The following is a 14699-nucleotide window of genomic DNA, read 5'->3' as shown; positions in this document are numbered from 1 at the left end:
TTTTTATTTATAAATAAAAATACAGAGAATCTCCAAAAAATCAATATACTTTTATTTTTATCATCTAGCTTCTATATATTTACAGTTCGTCACATTGTACTTTCGTTAATAATTTTCAACAACTTGAGGGGGTGATGAGTGTCAATTAGTCAAGTGTAAGAACTTAATCATTAAATGTACCCTTTATAAGATACAATTATCGAAAATAAAATTACAACCCTCGTGATACTTTTCGTTTAAAAAATAATATTGCTAAAATACAAAACAAAAGTAATCATGGCAAGATGAAAAATCGTACATGACAGGTTTTTTTTTTTCTTTTTTTTTTTTTTTTTTCTTTTTAATATGACGTTACGGTTATTTATGATTATTCAACAATCTATGTATGTGAAAATGCTTCTTATAAAGTCTGAATAAGTATATTCTTTTTCTCAACAGTGCGAGTATATTATGTCACAATCTTTTATTTATTAGTATGCCAATAAAAAATATCACATATCCATTTACGTGGAATGTTACGAGATAAAGTCTTTTCTTGTAAATCATTCTTTTAAACTCTGTGTTCTTTATCATTGATAAATAATTTTTTAAACTGGATTCATCTTGATTCAAGTGTCAATTATTTATATAATGTATGTATATAATATAAATCTATGAGCTGCCTATTGTAAATGACTATTAATGGAAAATATAAACAACAAAGAATAAGTGTTAATATTCGTGATTGTGAATTTTAAAATTGCCTTTGGTGAATCTTAAATCTCAAGTATTGTACATGAGTTTAATGCGATTAATTAGTTAGCGATATGATGAAAATGAATATAAATCTATGGTGTGTGTGTGTCTCATCGAATTTCGATAAATTCGACAATGATAAAATAATGTCGAGTATAAAAAATAAAAAAAAGCAAACCCAGATGTTTCTGTTTCAATAAAGGGAAAGCTTGAATACTTTTAAAGAATAGTATAACATATATAATATATATACACCTCATCAAGGAATCCTACTGTATCAAGGCACTTGGAAATACATTTTTTTTCTTTCGTGTTTCTAGTTGTCACAACAACGAATAACATCTAGCAAACTCGATAAACTGTAGGCGCGTGCTTTCGGTGAATGAACATCAAAGGCTACGAAAATTTGACAAGTGCCAAAATCGAGAAACGCTTAGCTACAAGCGTCAAGCGAAATACATACATACAGGCGCTGTGATCATTTTTCTCTCAGCTCTCTTGTCTATTCTCTTTTACTCAACAAATGAACGAGTCTCTTATTAACAAGTCGTGTTTCTGGATCCTCGCATCAGCGGAATTAAAATACTAGGGCTTTGGGCCTGCATGAGAAATGGGTCCTCCAATAGTTGAGCTGCAGTGGCTCTGTGAGCTGGGTCTCGGACCAACATTTTTTCCAAAAATTTCTGCAATTTTGGGCTCACCTATTAAAATAAATACACCAAAATTAATAAAGTTTTAATACAATATCAAGAAGCAATGCTCGTTATGAAATATTTTTACTTTATGAGAATTTTTCAACTTTGGAGGTGGCATGTCTCTGATCCGTCTCATTGCTTGCAAAGGTGGTTCATTGAAAAATGGTGGTTCTCCATCAACCATTTCGATGATCATTATACCCAAAGACCAAATATCTACTTCAGGCCCATACGGTAACCTAGTCGAAAAAAAAAAAATAATAATAATAATAACAAATTTAATAAAAGTTATTCACGTCTCTACTACTTTTTACTTGTAAGAATGATACTAAAAACTTTATTTACCTAGAAATAACTTCAGGACTCATCCAATAAGGCGTACCGACAAGTGACTTTCGCTTTGGCAATTCCTGCGAAACTTGAGCACAAAAACCAAAGTCAGAGAGTTTGACTCTTCCATCGGCAGTGAGTAAAATTGAATCTGATTTGATATCTCTATGAATGACACCCTGTGAGTGCAGGTACTGCAAAGGTTTAAGGCACTGCAGACATACAGTTGCGATCTGGCTCTCATCCATTCGAGAGTGCGTGACAATGTCTGTAAGGGCTCCTCCTTCCAAGTATTCCATTACAACCCAAAGTTCGTCGTTCACGAGGAAACTATCGTACATCTCGACGATATTAGGATGATGATAATCCCTCATAATTACAACTTCGTTGAATAGCAGCTCGCGACGCTGCTGCTTCCTAAGATCCATTTTTTTCACCGCTACTTGACGATTCGTCGTTCTGTCTGTAGCTATGCACACCGTTCCCGTACTGCCTTCACCAATTTTCAAAAAGTTTTCCAAATTTTCTCGAGGATCTCCCGTGCTTACCTAAAAAATTTATTCAAAAATATTGTAAATTCTCAATTTTCTGACAAAAAATAAATTAAAAAATCAAGTACGTACCACCATCTGTAATGCGGCTCTAAATTGCTCATGAGTCAGCCTCTGCTCAGCACTTTGCTTTCCAGAATTGTTTGCAACTGGTCCAGAAGCATTTACAGCTAAGTTGCCAGATGACATGGCATTCTTCAAGTTCTGATTTTGATCTGGTGTTGTACTAACCCCTGGCATATTGGACAAAGCTGTCGTTTTTGAGAGATTATGCATAGACTGAGAACTCTCTATAGGTTTTTGGAAGTGGGTGTGGAAGCTTGGATTTTCCATTGCTCCGTAATTCTGAGTATGCTTGGTAACATTGTGCGAACTTAATTGGCTCAAAGGTCTTTGAGAAGCTATCGAGCCAACAGGTGACACTTTAAGCTGAAGCATCATATTTTGATTTGGAACAATCTTTGATGGATCAAGCTTGGAATGTTGAATGTTTCCGTTGTATTGAGTAGGCGGTGGGCCAACTGCAGATGGATTGATCCTTTGGAAGTCGTATTCTTGCATTTGCGGACTATTTGGATTTGATGGTGGACTTTGCATGCTTGGAATTGGACTCAAATTTTGGAAGTTTATCGACAAATTTTGTACATTGTTACTCGTATGAGGCAAATTTGGTGAAGACTGCATGTTGGGGTTTAAATTTTGAAGATTTGGAATCATGTTATTGTGGCCTGAATTTATTGCTGGATTGTTTGGCCTCATTTTATCAGCGTATCCGTGAGTTTTATTGAAGTTGGAATACATTTGCGTTGGTGTGGGATTATTAGTCATTTCTTGACCTTCTGGAACAGATGGGGGTAAATTTGTATTGTTCCTGTAGTCCCTCCTTAGTCTTGGGGGACTGGAAGACCTTAATGAATTTGATCGTGCAACACTGCTCATTTTTGGCAAGTTAGTCTCCATTGATTTATCTATAGACGACTTGCTCATTCTTGGATCATTGTGACCACGTACTATTGTTTTCAAATCCAGGATTTCTGTTGGTGTGATTTCACTTGGATCCACCAGTGGAAGAGGCCTGTTGGTCGACTTTAAGATTTGATTGTTTCCAACAATCGAAGCCCATTGTAATGGTAGTCCAACAAATTTACCCTCCCTTTTGTCAAAACCAGTGTGAACTCTGTGTTCAAAATTTGTTGGCGTTGAAATCTGAGGTTTCTTCTTCTTTTTGGCAAACATGGTTAATACTTGCTGTTGCAGTTTATTAATGATTGAGTAATGATTCTGTAAATTAAAACAAAACGCGTTAGTATACTTATGAATGTGTAAGATATTTATTTCCAGCTTTTTAATCTTAATCATAATTAATAACCATACTGTAGAAAAGGAATTAAAGAAATAATGAAAATTCAGAACTGAATCTCTACATATTACAGGACGGTATAAGTAAACGAAGTTTAAAAATTCCCCAGCTTGGTGGAAATGCTGCGTTATGAGTGATGATTTAAATAAGGTCGGCATGCAGGAAATACAAAAAAAAAAAAAAAAAAAAAAAAAAAAGGTAAATCGAGCATACAAACTGGAGCAGCACTAATAAGCGGTGCAACAGTACCAATGATTACAGAGTATGCGTTGTAATAGCAACGACTAGCGCGAAAAATAATAAAAAATCAAACAGCACAGTAAAAAGTAAGTAGCACACTTTACGTACAAACTGCTTATGAGTAATTTTCCTTAGAAGATTGGCAAAACGGGTAAGAGTACAAGATAAATTTGCGCTTTGTACGTATAATATGTATGCAAGGACTGCTCCGAAAAACAAAAAATAAGTAAATATAAAGAAGGCAGGGCAGGGCTGATCGGATAGAAGAATGTTTGCAAGTGTGGCGAAGCGCGTACCTTAAGCTCTTAACACTTGTTAGGCGTGTGTTCTTGGAGATGAGAGAAGAGTTGCAAGTGTCCCCGGATTCCCAAGCGATGGGCTCGTCATGAACCGACGACCGGACAACAGTGGTCGAGGTGGTGGTTGCGGCGGCAGGTGCCGCGACTTTCCGACATTTTCTCTCCTGGCGGAGCTCTCTGCGTCTCCGCGCACAAGAGAAATTCTCTCTGCACGCACACAGTCACACTGACGGTAGCAGCATCAAGCCAGCTATGCTATGCAGTAGGTATGCACGCAGCTGGGGATTACTTGGGACTTGGGATGTATGTAGATACCTACTTATTTAAATGCAACCTCGACACACTCTCGGCACTCCGCGAAGAATGTGCGACTGCGAACTGCGAAGACCGCGAATAGGACGCGCACTTTTTCACACACATACACACTCAAAGCAGTCAAAGCACACTTGAAAGGTTTGTCCGACTATACGTAAATATACATGTGTATATACACAACTCAAATGAGTCCAAACTCCAAACTCCAAACTGTCCAAAATTTGTTTAACACTCCAAACTCCAAACTCTCTCTTTCGTATGTATACCGTAAAGTATGTATATACCTACGTACACCACCTTCACTACACGAACGGAAACAAAATTTACCAATGATTTGCTGCTTGTGTGTTGAGACTGCTGAGATATCTGAACAGAACAGACTGCAGAGTCGGCTATAGGGCGCGGCGTTCGTATACCTACTTAGTACTTACTAAGTATTTACTGTTGCCGCTGCTGTCAGTCACAGTTATGAGACTTTTAGTTACAGCCCAATAAGTATGTATGTACCTACACTTAAGTGTATATAAGAAGGTATGTATGTACAAGATATCAATCACGGATCACGTACTGCTCAGTGCTCACCTGAGGGGTGTGCCATCAAATATAGCGCCAACGTCAGGCACATCGAACGCACGACTCCGGAATCTCCGGATGTTGTACAAAGAGCGAAAGTGTTTTGTGGGTGCGCGAGCTTTATTGTTCGATCCCTATTTTCTTGATATTCGAATACTATATATATACATACATACAATGATACAATTTATTATATATGCTTTAAAGTGTTCATACCTCAATGAGGTCAAAACCTTTTAAATACTACAAAAAAATGCTTTAAATCTTTTCGTTGTAAAAAAATAAGGTCTCCAAGCCAAAGGTGTATCGCTGCCGTGCGAAATCCCTTCAGCGAATAATATCTAAATCCGCGCGGTATTATGTTAGGCACTTAAGTGTGTACCTTAAAAATGTGATCGGCAAGGATATGATATACTTATGGGGTCGGGGTGCTCCTTACACCGGGCGAGAGAAAGAAAGAGTAGGTAGTGCAACGTGTACGGCTGCGCTGCACAGACTGACTTAGAAATAAGTACACACCTATCAATGCGATTGTAGAAATTAGTAAAAATAATTAAAGTAGAAAGTGGATGGAAGTGGATATGCAATCAAAAATTACAAAACTGCCAAACAATAATTTATTTACATTTCAAATTAAGTGATTTAACAAAAAAGTTGCTACTTAAGTATTTAAATCAAATCATACTTTTGATTATCTAATTAAATTTTAGAGGATAACATTTGTTTTACTATCTTCTTTTTGTAAATATAAAAGGTACATAATGCCGGTGAATTATATTAATATTTTTTTTCGAAATTCAATAATCCCAAATATCGTCCTTTTCGCGATACCTTTTTTACTTACGAAGATAGGTACAGTCACTAAAAGTTTCATACAATTATCATATTCTTTTCCTTAAATAAACAATCATCGAGTCGGGGATCATATTGTGCCGGAAATTTTTTTTTTTACAAATTTTCAAAAATTTAATGATTCGAAATAATCGTCCTTTTCGTGATGTCTCCTTTATTTACGGAGATACAGCCCCTTAAAGCTTTGTAATTCACAAGTAATAAAGTGTCAAATAAAATTAAAATAAAATGTGTGCTAAAACTTAATTATTTGCATTGAAGGCGCGACTATTGAATTCTTTACTAGAGTAAAAAGTAAAATTATATTCTCGTGAATTTCAAAATCCATAAGATTTTATTGTTGTTAGCCGCATTACAGTAGTAATATGGTTGTAGAAGTAGATTGCAACGATCTCATTTTTGGTATTAAGTATCGTGTTTAACTGAATGGCATAGTAACGAGCGGAATAATAAAACAACCGTTTGATATATATTTTAGTGCACCTATTTTAATCGGTGCAAGATAAAATTTTACGACTTAATTGTAGTTTAAAATATAAAAAATATTAGAAAAAAAAAAATTCATGTTATTGTGCAAAAATGCTGTTATTGATTCATTTTTTTTTTTTTTTTTTTTTTTTTTTTTTTTTTTTTTTAATACAGAATAATAAATTAATAACGGATAAAAGCTGTACAATAAAAGATTTGTAACTTATAATGGCTTAGATTTTTTTATTACAAAAAAATTTATTTGCATACATTAATCCATTCAAGTTTTTTGTTTTTTACTGGATGGCTCGCTTTCTTCGCCCTCGTCCGTTTGGAAAATCTGTTTAGGCTGGTTTTTTTTGTAAGCCGGTGTGATCCAGAAGGGTTCTTCTTCCGCTATTTTCGCGTACTTCAATATAGCCTCGCGAGGATCCTGATCATCCTCCACCCTTTTACTTAGTCCCAGATTTCGAATGACGTATGAGCTAAGAGTACCACCAGAGGAGGCGACTCTGCCACCTTGTCCTGAGGTGATGGGAAGGTCAGGTCTATGAGACTTCAACGGGTCTTGTCTGTCTTTCTCCATCTGCTTCCTCACAGATTTAGGCCTGTCTTGTCTGAAGAGAGGCAGCGCGTGGGGCGTGATAATTTGCTGGGTTGCCATCATTTCGACGTGCTTTTGCTTATACCTTTGTTTAACTACGCACAGTTTTGCTCCGCGCAAACTCTTCTTTATGTCGTAGTAAGCTTTAATGACACCGTTGCCGCATCCAATAAATATCTGATTAAGCTTGGGATGCCACAGGGTTTTGATCACATGTGACTCTGTTACCTCTATGCCGTGGACGAGTTGCAGACTCTTTGTGTCATAAAATAAACATCTTCCCATTGACTTGCCTCTGGCCAATGACTCGCCGGTTACGATCATCGAGTCATCAGGACTGAACATACAGTCTGTGGATTCATATCTGGAGAATAAGTCTGATGCCACAAAAAGTGGATTTTTGAAAGCCCTCAGATCCCAGAGTTTTAAGGTGTCATCACAGCTACGGGTGGCCATCATATGACCAAGATAAGAAAAACTGAGACAAGAAATTTCTGAACTTTGATTATGTGCATTTCTGTTTATCAGAGATGGATTGACAAAATTTTTTCTGTTATCCCACATTTGTATTGATCCATCCATACATCCGGCTGCTATGACAGTACCTTCCCTGCTGTATGCACAGGTTGTAGGTACAGTCTTGACTCCGCTTTGAGCCCTACACTTTATCACAGCCTTGTGTGCCTTGGCCTTGTACAGAATCCAAGTCCTGCAAGTACCATCCTGAGAACATGTCAGGTATTCTTCTTTAGTGAAAGGGTGCCAACTTCCGCTATTCAAAGAAGCTGTGTGTCCTTTTGTTCTTGCCATGTCAGTTATATACTGGTCTCCTTTGACAGTCTCGCATTTTTCAAAGCCATCTCTATCCAAAACTTTTGCTTGGGCAGATCCAGACACCACTAGAATAACGTCACCCGTCATCGAATACTGAAGACATCTTATAGGATGATTCTCACACGGTTGAAGGGTCCTAAAACTTTTTAGAGAAGCATCCATGCCACCAAAATCCCAGAAACTAATATCATAATCCACAGATCCTGATGCAAGTCGAGCACCAGAAGGATCAGCTGCAATTGCCGTTATGGCTTTGAGTCCGTGTGTCATGGTCACTTGATGAGTGCAGGGAATCTTGTTTATCAACTCATTTTCTTCGTCATCCTCTTCATTGTTATCACTGTCGTCACTTTCATCATCCTCGCTGTCACTATCATCCTTTTGTTTCTTTTTTTTTGTTTTTTCTTCTTGATTGCTTTCACTTTGCAGGAGTGATTGGGGAATCGGAGGGCCAATAAAGTCATCATCATCATCGTCGTCGTCATTATCATCGTTCTCTGACTTGTCGTCACTTGTACTACTACCCTGTTGATGGTCAACTGTCTTAGTTGCTGGCTTGCTAACTATAGTTTTCTTGATATTCTCCATCATTTCTTCTACATCAAAACACCGAGCTTTTTTTCCAAACGATGACATACCCATGACATTCTGTAACTTCTCATTCTCTTCTTCATCTTCAGGCCTTATAGCTACTATAACTTCACTGTGTGGCTCAGCTTTTTTGCTGAATATACCGAATCCAGTTTCAGTTTTATTACTCTCTAAATTTGACTCGTTTACATCCTCTGAGCTACTACTTTTACTGACAATATCGTCAACCGATTTGGTAGTTAACTTAAAACTAATTTTTCCAAAGGTGGAACTGTTTTTCATACTTTTTTTATTGGAATCACTCATTTTTTAACCCTCGAATCGATTTTACAATTATTATTTCTATTAACGAACATTTAAAGAGTACATTAAAGTCCAGAGAACATCAGCTGCTCTGTTGTTTTTGTTTTGGTTTGTAAGTTTAGGTTATGTCTACTATGGCTCCCCCCTCTCTCTGACACAGTGAGGACATAAATCGATAGTATCGATACTCGATACTTCTCTTTTCGTGATTTTAAAATTAGATAATTTTATTCATTTTTAAATTCTCGTCTTCTAACGTTAAAATACAAAAAATTTTTACTTACCAAAAGAACAAAATTATAAATCAAAATTAATTTTATTATAATTAATGAATATAAAATTAAACACTGCGTATAGTATAAGTACGTATAGTAGTATAGTAAAGCGTATAGTAAAACACTTCAGTTTCAGAGTAAGTAGGAGGCGAGGCGGCAGGCGCGCCAAGTTCGATGATGAGTGATGAGGCAATGAATATATGCTGCTTGAGTTTATACGAAGGTTACGAAGTTTTATTGTTCAAAATTTTATTTTTCTCTGTAAGAACTTTATAAAGTAAGGATTAATTTAAGAAAACGACAAAATGAGTGCTAACGAGACGGAAAATGTGAGCGATTTACTACAAAAGATCATAGATTCCGTGTGTGGCGAGCAAAAACCAGGTGAGGTTAACACTTGATTGTAATTATGTGTCAATCCATTGTTAGTTGTTTGTCAGCACTTACACTCCTTTTTTTATTTTTGTTGATGTGCAGAAGTTATTCAAAGGTGCATGCGTTTCTCTTTAAGTTTGTTATCTTCAACGCAAGGTATTGATACTTTTAAAGATGATGAGACTATGGTTGCTAATCAAATCAAAAGTAAATTGTCACCACAGGATGCAGCTCTTTTTGATGAATTGCATAATAATTTAAAGGATGGGGTAAGTAGTGTGTTGAGAAGCATTCAGTAACTTTAAAGATAAAATTTTTCAACAACAATATTCGTTGATACAACAGGAACTAAGAAACCGCCTTGGAACATTGAATTTTCTTCTTCATATGAGTCAATCAAGTGATAGAGTTAATGATAACATGACTTTTCCAGAAATGAGATTAGATCTAAACATTCCGATCGCTTCAACAAGTGCGGGATATTCTGCGCAAATATCTAGTGCTCAAGCTCAAGTAGTTCCGTTTCAGCCAACAGACTCAACTATGCTAGATCACTCTCTGAACCCAAGTAGAATTTTTGATGAGGACTGCATATCGCAAGATATTCTTGTTCAAGATCTCATATATTCTTTTCAAGGCATTGAGGGAAAAATCTTGAAGTTGGACAGCAACCGTGGATTCCAAATTGATTCGATTGCTAGGATACATCGTTCTCAAAAACAAGCTGTTCTGAGACTTAGCGAACTCGGATATTTATACAATATCATTCAGAATGGGCTGGACAAACATGGCAACGGTGGAAGGGTAGCAGATAGCTTTGTGGCAGCTCTTCACAAGGAACTGTCTGATTATTATAGGTTTGTCGCAAACGCGCAAGAAGAAGTCAACAGAGTTAAGGATTCTCTAAGTTTGGACAGAGTCACTCTTTCGAATCTTCACTTGTGGGTTTACGATCCTCTGGAAACCCTCAAATTACTCGCAAGTATTGTAAGGACCTGTGGTGGTTTGAATGGTGGTGCTCTTGCTTCTGCTGTGTATGAATTCAATCAGAATGGAGATCCACGTGTCAAGAAACTTGTAAAAAGAATACTAGAAAGTGTTTCAGAGCCCCTTTATAATATGCTTTTAAGATGGATAACAGATGGTGAACTGGATGACCCATACAAAGAATTTTTCATCGAGTCATGTGCAGAAGTTGCTGGAGAAAGAATGTGGCATGAAAAGTATCAAGTAAGAGATTCAATGGTTCCATCGTTTCTAAGCAGGACTCAAGCCAAAAAAATTTTGTGTACTGGTAAAAGTATAAACTTTTTAAGGGAAGTGTGCAAAGACTTTTCGCCTCTGCAAGACAGAGAGACTGGAATGTTTCAGAATTCGTCTGAAAAAATTGGAGGTGATTTGAATTGATAAAGATTCAGTGCACAATAAATTCTTTACACTTTACGCTAAAATAGCATTATTAACTTAAAATTGTAATGATGATTTTTAGTTGAAGCATTCTTTGATATGGATCCTGATGGACCACTGCAAAGAATGATGGATGCTGCTTACAAAGAAACTTCAACCAGAGTGGTTGACATTCTCACGAAACAATATCATTTGATGGATCACTTGCAAGGTATCAAGGGATATCTTTTACTTGGACAAGGACACTTTGTTCAACATCTCATGCACTTGTTAGAGTAAGCTACAAAACACATCATATAAAATAAAATTTAACGTTCCTGTGCATCAATATCTTGCATTTATTCCAGACCAGAATTAGCTAAACCGGCCAATTCTCTGTATCCGCACAATATATCTTCCATACTGGAGACAGCAGTCAGAGCAACAAGCACAAAGTTAGATGAATTGGATGTTCAAAAAAGGTTGGACATACAATTGTTGGTGCCTTCTGAAAATGAAACTGGATGGGATGTTTTTGCACTAGACTACAATGTCGATGGACCCATTGGAACAGTATGAATATTTAACCAAACAATTATTTAAAAATCTTAAAGGCGAAATTTTGAAAAAATTATTTTTTTTCAGATTTTGGAGCCAAGTCGTCAGATATATCAAGGAGTGTTCTTTTCTCTTTGGCGTGCCAAGCGCATGGAAAAAATTTTGTCAGCCATATGGAAGCAACAAATCACATCTGCTAAAATGTTCAGTAAAATGCCCGAAATTTTGCCAATACAAAAGCAGATACATTCAGTTACGAGTAGTATGGTTCACCTTGTACATCAAATGCAGTATTATTTCTTGTTTGAAGTGATAGAATGCTCTTGGGACATATTTGCAAAAAATTTGAAACAAGCTTCATCCCTAGATGATATTATAGCAGCTCACACTAATTTTATCCAGTCAGTAAAAAGAGGTACACTCCTTGACGATCAATCACAGGTCAGTTTAGAGAGAGATGTTATTGTAATATTTTACGATTCCTTGTCAAAAATTTTATTTTAAATTTTCAGGAATTAATGTTGCATCTTCGCTCCGTGTACGGACCTATTCTTGAACTCCAGTCTCTTGAAGAAACTTTTGTTGCGCGCGCTACTGCTGAGTATCAAGCAAGAGTAGACTCGGAAAAGTTTATTGAAAAAACGAGTGAGATTCAAAAACAATGGGGCTGCACTAAAAGTCAAGTTGCCGAAAACATGGAAAGGAAGAACACGTTTCTCAAGTATTTAAGCACATTGTCAATTAAGCTTAAATTGTTGTCAAGAACTTATCAGGTATAATTATTTTGAGTTTGTAGATCTTATATCTTAATAAGTTTATAAGTACAACCTTATGCGTTTTTTACCACAGGACCGTGTCAAGAAGTTTTTACTAATGCTTGCTTCTGCAGAAGATGTCTCTTTACAATTACTAAGCGTCAGATTAGATTTTAATGAATACTATATAAGCAAGGACAGTCGGTTGGTTGCACCTCTCACTTATCAACGTCGACGACAAAGCGATCAAGCTTTTCTCACCGATAAGTGACCAGAGTCAATTCAAGAGCAAATTGGAACGTCACCAAAGTCGGTGCATCTAAATAACACAAAAGTTTCAGTGCAAGATGTCAACGGTATAGATATGAAAATACCATTGAGTACAGAAGGTGATCTTGATGATTTGAACTTTAATGTAATTATTTCTGAAGCAGAAATTCTGCAATTTAAGACGGCATCAAAGCCAATGAAAAAAATCTCTGTTGATGCAAAAAAAAGTGAAATCGAAAGAATGGAACCGGACAATGATGATTTGACAATTCGTGAAAATCATTTTTCAGCAGCAGATAAAGTTATTGTAAAAAAAACTATTACAGCCAAAAGCACAAGCAGCATTAACAGTCACAATTTACGTTTACAGTTAACTCAATCTGTTATCGATTACAATAATCAAATGGAAATTGCATCAACATCTAGTTCTTTCTCGAATAATATTTTAAGAGAGCCGCTTGGTCTAGAATTAGAACATTTTTTACCTGCAAAAAGAATAAAAAGAAAAAAAATTGTTTTTTGCTGCTTAGGATAAATTATAATCTATTAATGCATGACATTAAGCTGTGATTATGTAGATGTTTAATTATATCATGGAACTCATTTTTAAATAAATACTTGAAAAGTTAAAGCTAATGCTTTACCGTGCATAAGAGAAAATAATCACCATATTTCTATACTTTTAGAAATTATGAATAGTGTTTTGATTTATTGTTACCACATTGAAATCATCAGCTTTAATTACACGCATTTTTAAAAATTAAAAGTTGATGTTGGAAGTGGAAAATGATGTGTAAAAAAAAAAACCAATAAAACTCATAATTTGTTATTTAAAAATATTTCTATTTACAATAATAATAATTGAGGAAAGTGTATAAACAATGTTGTTTCAAAGTTTTATAATAAATTATTTTTTTGCAATCATGGTAAATGTGATTTTGTTGTAAGAAACGTGACTTGAGTGTGTGTAACCTTGATTTTTTTCCTTTTATTCTTCATCTGCTTCCAAATTAATGTTATTTCCAAACTTAGCATATAATTGTGCTTTTAAATCACTCATTATATTTTTAAGAGTAGAACATTTCTCGTCTAATTCTGTGATTTCAGCTTCTTTCTTTTTAATTGCTTGCTCTAAACAAGTCTGAAAATTTGCCAATAAGATCTAAATTAGTTTCAACATGTCAAGATTTATAATTTGATATCTAAGTATTGAAGTAATAACCATAGTTTTTGGTAAATCTTGATTTATGAAAATTTCTCCTATATGATAAGGAATTTTGACATCATCATCAAACAATTCAAGTTCACTACACGCATCTTTCAAATTTTGCAGTTCATTCTAAATTAAACATAAAATTAATACCATGTATTATTTGAAACTCCATATTAGACATTTTACAATTCTATTTTCCTAAAAGTATATCCTTATTAAACAAATGTAAATTTACCTGCTTAAACTTGAGCTCTTCTTTAAAGTCGTCCATTTTAGCATTTTGTTTTGCAAATTTATTAATTTTCTGTTGATCTTCATAAGATATGTGAACATCAGAGTCCTAAAAATAAATATGAGACTATTTCTAACCTTAATAATAGCGCATTTCGTGTAAAAACTTACCGGCTGAAGTGCAGATTGTGCATTTTTTCCACCAGCCATTTCAAATTACGATCCTTATAAGTGATGAGCAATTTAATTTTATTAATATAATTTCAATACTCTGACGTGATAAATATTAAGGCATAAGTACTACATGGGCGTCTTAGGGTGCCTGTACATGGAAGACCTGCTGTTTGGCAACTTCCCGTCAAAGCTCTCTGGTCTCATGAGAGTGAGAGAGAGGTTAAATGTGGTCAAGTGATAAACCTCTCTCTCTCTCACTCTCATGAGACCAGAGAGCTTTGACGGGAAGTTGCCAAACAGCAGGTCTTCCATGTACATACAGGCACCCTTAATGTCTTAAGACTGTCAGCCACACCTATGGCGGGTGATTTAATTCAAACTGATGTTAACTGAATACCGATATAATTTGTTTTAAACAAGGAAATAGATACTTTATTCATAATAAAACTATGTAACCTGATTACATTATAATGTTAGAACGTCTTTAAGGCATCAAATGAAAAGTTTCTACAATTCATGTAAATACAATAATTATGTGGTTATGGTCATCTGCATTGTTTTGTTTATACGATTACAGAAAAAATCAAAAAAAAAGAACAAGGAAACCGATATAGTCTGCTTTTCTACTGGTGAGATTGCAGAACACATCACCAGTAAATCAACAGTAACACCCCCAACCACGCAACGTTGTCACCTCGTACATGTGCATAAT

The 14699-nt window shown here is 35.5% G+C and overlaps 4 protein-coding genes across 4 annotated transcripts; 1 reads left to right on the top strand and 3 right to left on the bottom strand.

Moving 5' to 3' along the window:
• Positions 1–324: 324 nt before the first annotated feature.
• mbt (serine/threonine-protein kinase PAK mbt) lies at positions 325–5070 on the bottom strand. The gene is made up of 5 exons (XM_014357938.2): positions 4208–5070; positions 2384–3592; positions 1776–2308; positions 1516–1669; positions 325–1436 (listed from the first exon to the last, which is right to left on the bottom strand). The coding sequence occupies exons 2-5, from the start codon at positions 3545–3547 to the stop codon at positions 1275–1277; spliced, it is 2013 nt and encodes a 670-aa protein (XP_014213424.2). The 5' UTR covers positions 3548–3592; positions 4208–5070; the 3' UTR covers positions 325–1274.
• Positions 5071–6557: 1487 nt separating this feature from the next.
• LOC106643012 (gastrulation defective protein 1 homolog) lies at positions 6558–8847 on the bottom strand. Its single transcript, XM_014357965.2, has one exon. It carries the CDS (start codon positions 8751–8753, stop codon positions 6699–6701), a length of 2055 nt encoding a protein of 684 aa, XP_014213451.1. The 5' UTR covers positions 8754–8847; the 3' UTR covers positions 6558–6698.
• A 331-nt stretch (positions 8848–9178) lies between these two features.
• Grip91 (gamma-tubulin complex component 3) lies at positions 9179–13231 on the top strand. The gene is made up of 8 exons (XM_014358006.2): positions 9179–9409; positions 9503–9669; positions 9746–10793; positions 10890–11082; positions 11155–11359; positions 11432–11785; positions 11857–12117; positions 12194–13231. The coding sequence occupies exons 1-8, from the start codon at positions 9331–9333 to the stop codon at positions 12368–12370; spliced, it is 2484 nt and encodes an 827-aa protein (XP_014213492.2). The 5' UTR covers positions 9179–9330; the 3' UTR covers positions 12371–13231.
• On the bottom strand, positions 13192–14149 carry Pfdn4 (prefoldin subunit 4). The gene is made up of 4 exons (XM_014358007.2): positions 13985–14149; positions 13818–13922; positions 13592–13708; positions 13192–13510 (listed from the first exon to the last, which is right to left on the bottom strand). Exons 1-4 carry the CDS (start codon positions 14021–14023, stop codon positions 13358–13360), a joined length of 414 nt encoding a protein of 137 aa, XP_014213493.1. The 5' UTR covers positions 14024–14149; the 3' UTR covers positions 13192–13357.
• Positions 14150–14699: the final 550 nt, after the last annotated feature.

This window comes from Copidosoma floridanum, unplaced genomic scaffold (assembly GCF_036245765.1).
Source record: "Copidosoma floridanum isolate Cflo_tuat_1 unplaced genomic scaffold, Cflo_Japanese_pri ptg000021l, whole genome shotgun sequence".
Taxonomy (NCBI): domain Eukaryota; kingdom Metazoa; phylum Arthropoda; class Insecta; order Hymenoptera; family Encyrtidae; genus Copidosoma; species Copidosoma floridanum.
The sequence above is the reverse complement of the archived record's forward strand: the minus strand, read 5'-3'. Positions and strand labels throughout refer to the sequence as shown.

What these genes read in the sequence shown, in the direction of transcription:
- Grip91 (XM_014358006.2), top strand. Translation starts at nt 9,331, where the DNA reads ATGAGTGCTAACGAGACGGAAAATGTGAGCGATTTACTACAAAAGATC. An exon ending in ATAATAATTTAAAGGATGGG is followed by an intron (nt 9,670 to 9,745) that starts GTAAGTAGTGTG and finishes TTGATACAACAG; the next exon opens with GAACTAAGAAACCGCCTTGG. An exon ending in TCCTTGACGATCAATCACAG is followed by an intron (nt 11,786 to 11,856) that starts GTCAGTTTAGAG and finishes TTAAATTTTCAG; the next exon opens with GAATTAATGTTGCATCTTCG.
- mbt (XM_014357938.2), bottom strand. Translation starts at nt 3,547, where the DNA reads ATGTTTGCCAAAAAGAAGAAGAAACCTCAGATTTCAACGCCAACAAAT. An exon ending in GAGCCGCATTACAGATGGTG is followed by an intron (nt 2,309 to 2,383) that starts GTACGTACTTGA and finishes TAAATTTTTTAG; the next exon opens with GTAAGCACGGGAGATCCTCG. An exon ending in AGTCCTGAAGTTATTTCTAG is followed by an intron (nt 1,670 to 1,775) that starts GTAAATAAAGTT and finishes TTTTTCGACTAG; the next exon opens with GTTACCGTATGGGCCTGAAG.
- Pfdn4 (XM_014358007.2), bottom strand. Translation starts at nt 14,023, where the DNA reads ATGGCTGGTGGAAAAAATGCACAATCTGCACTTCAGCCG. An exon ending in CACAATCTGCACTTCAGCCG is followed by an intron (nt 13,923 to 13,984) that starts GTAAGTTTTTAC and finishes ATTTATTTTTAG; the next exon opens with GACTCTGATGTTCACATATC. An exon ending in AAGATTTACCAAAAACTATG is followed by an intron (nt 13,511 to 13,591) that starts GTTATTACTTCA and finishes GCAAATTTTCAG; the next exon opens with ACTTGTTTAGAGCAAGCAAT.
- LOC106643012 (XM_014357965.2), bottom strand. Translation starts at nt 8,753, where the DNA reads ATGAGTGATTCCAATAAAAAAAGTATGAAAAACAGTTCCACCTTTGGA.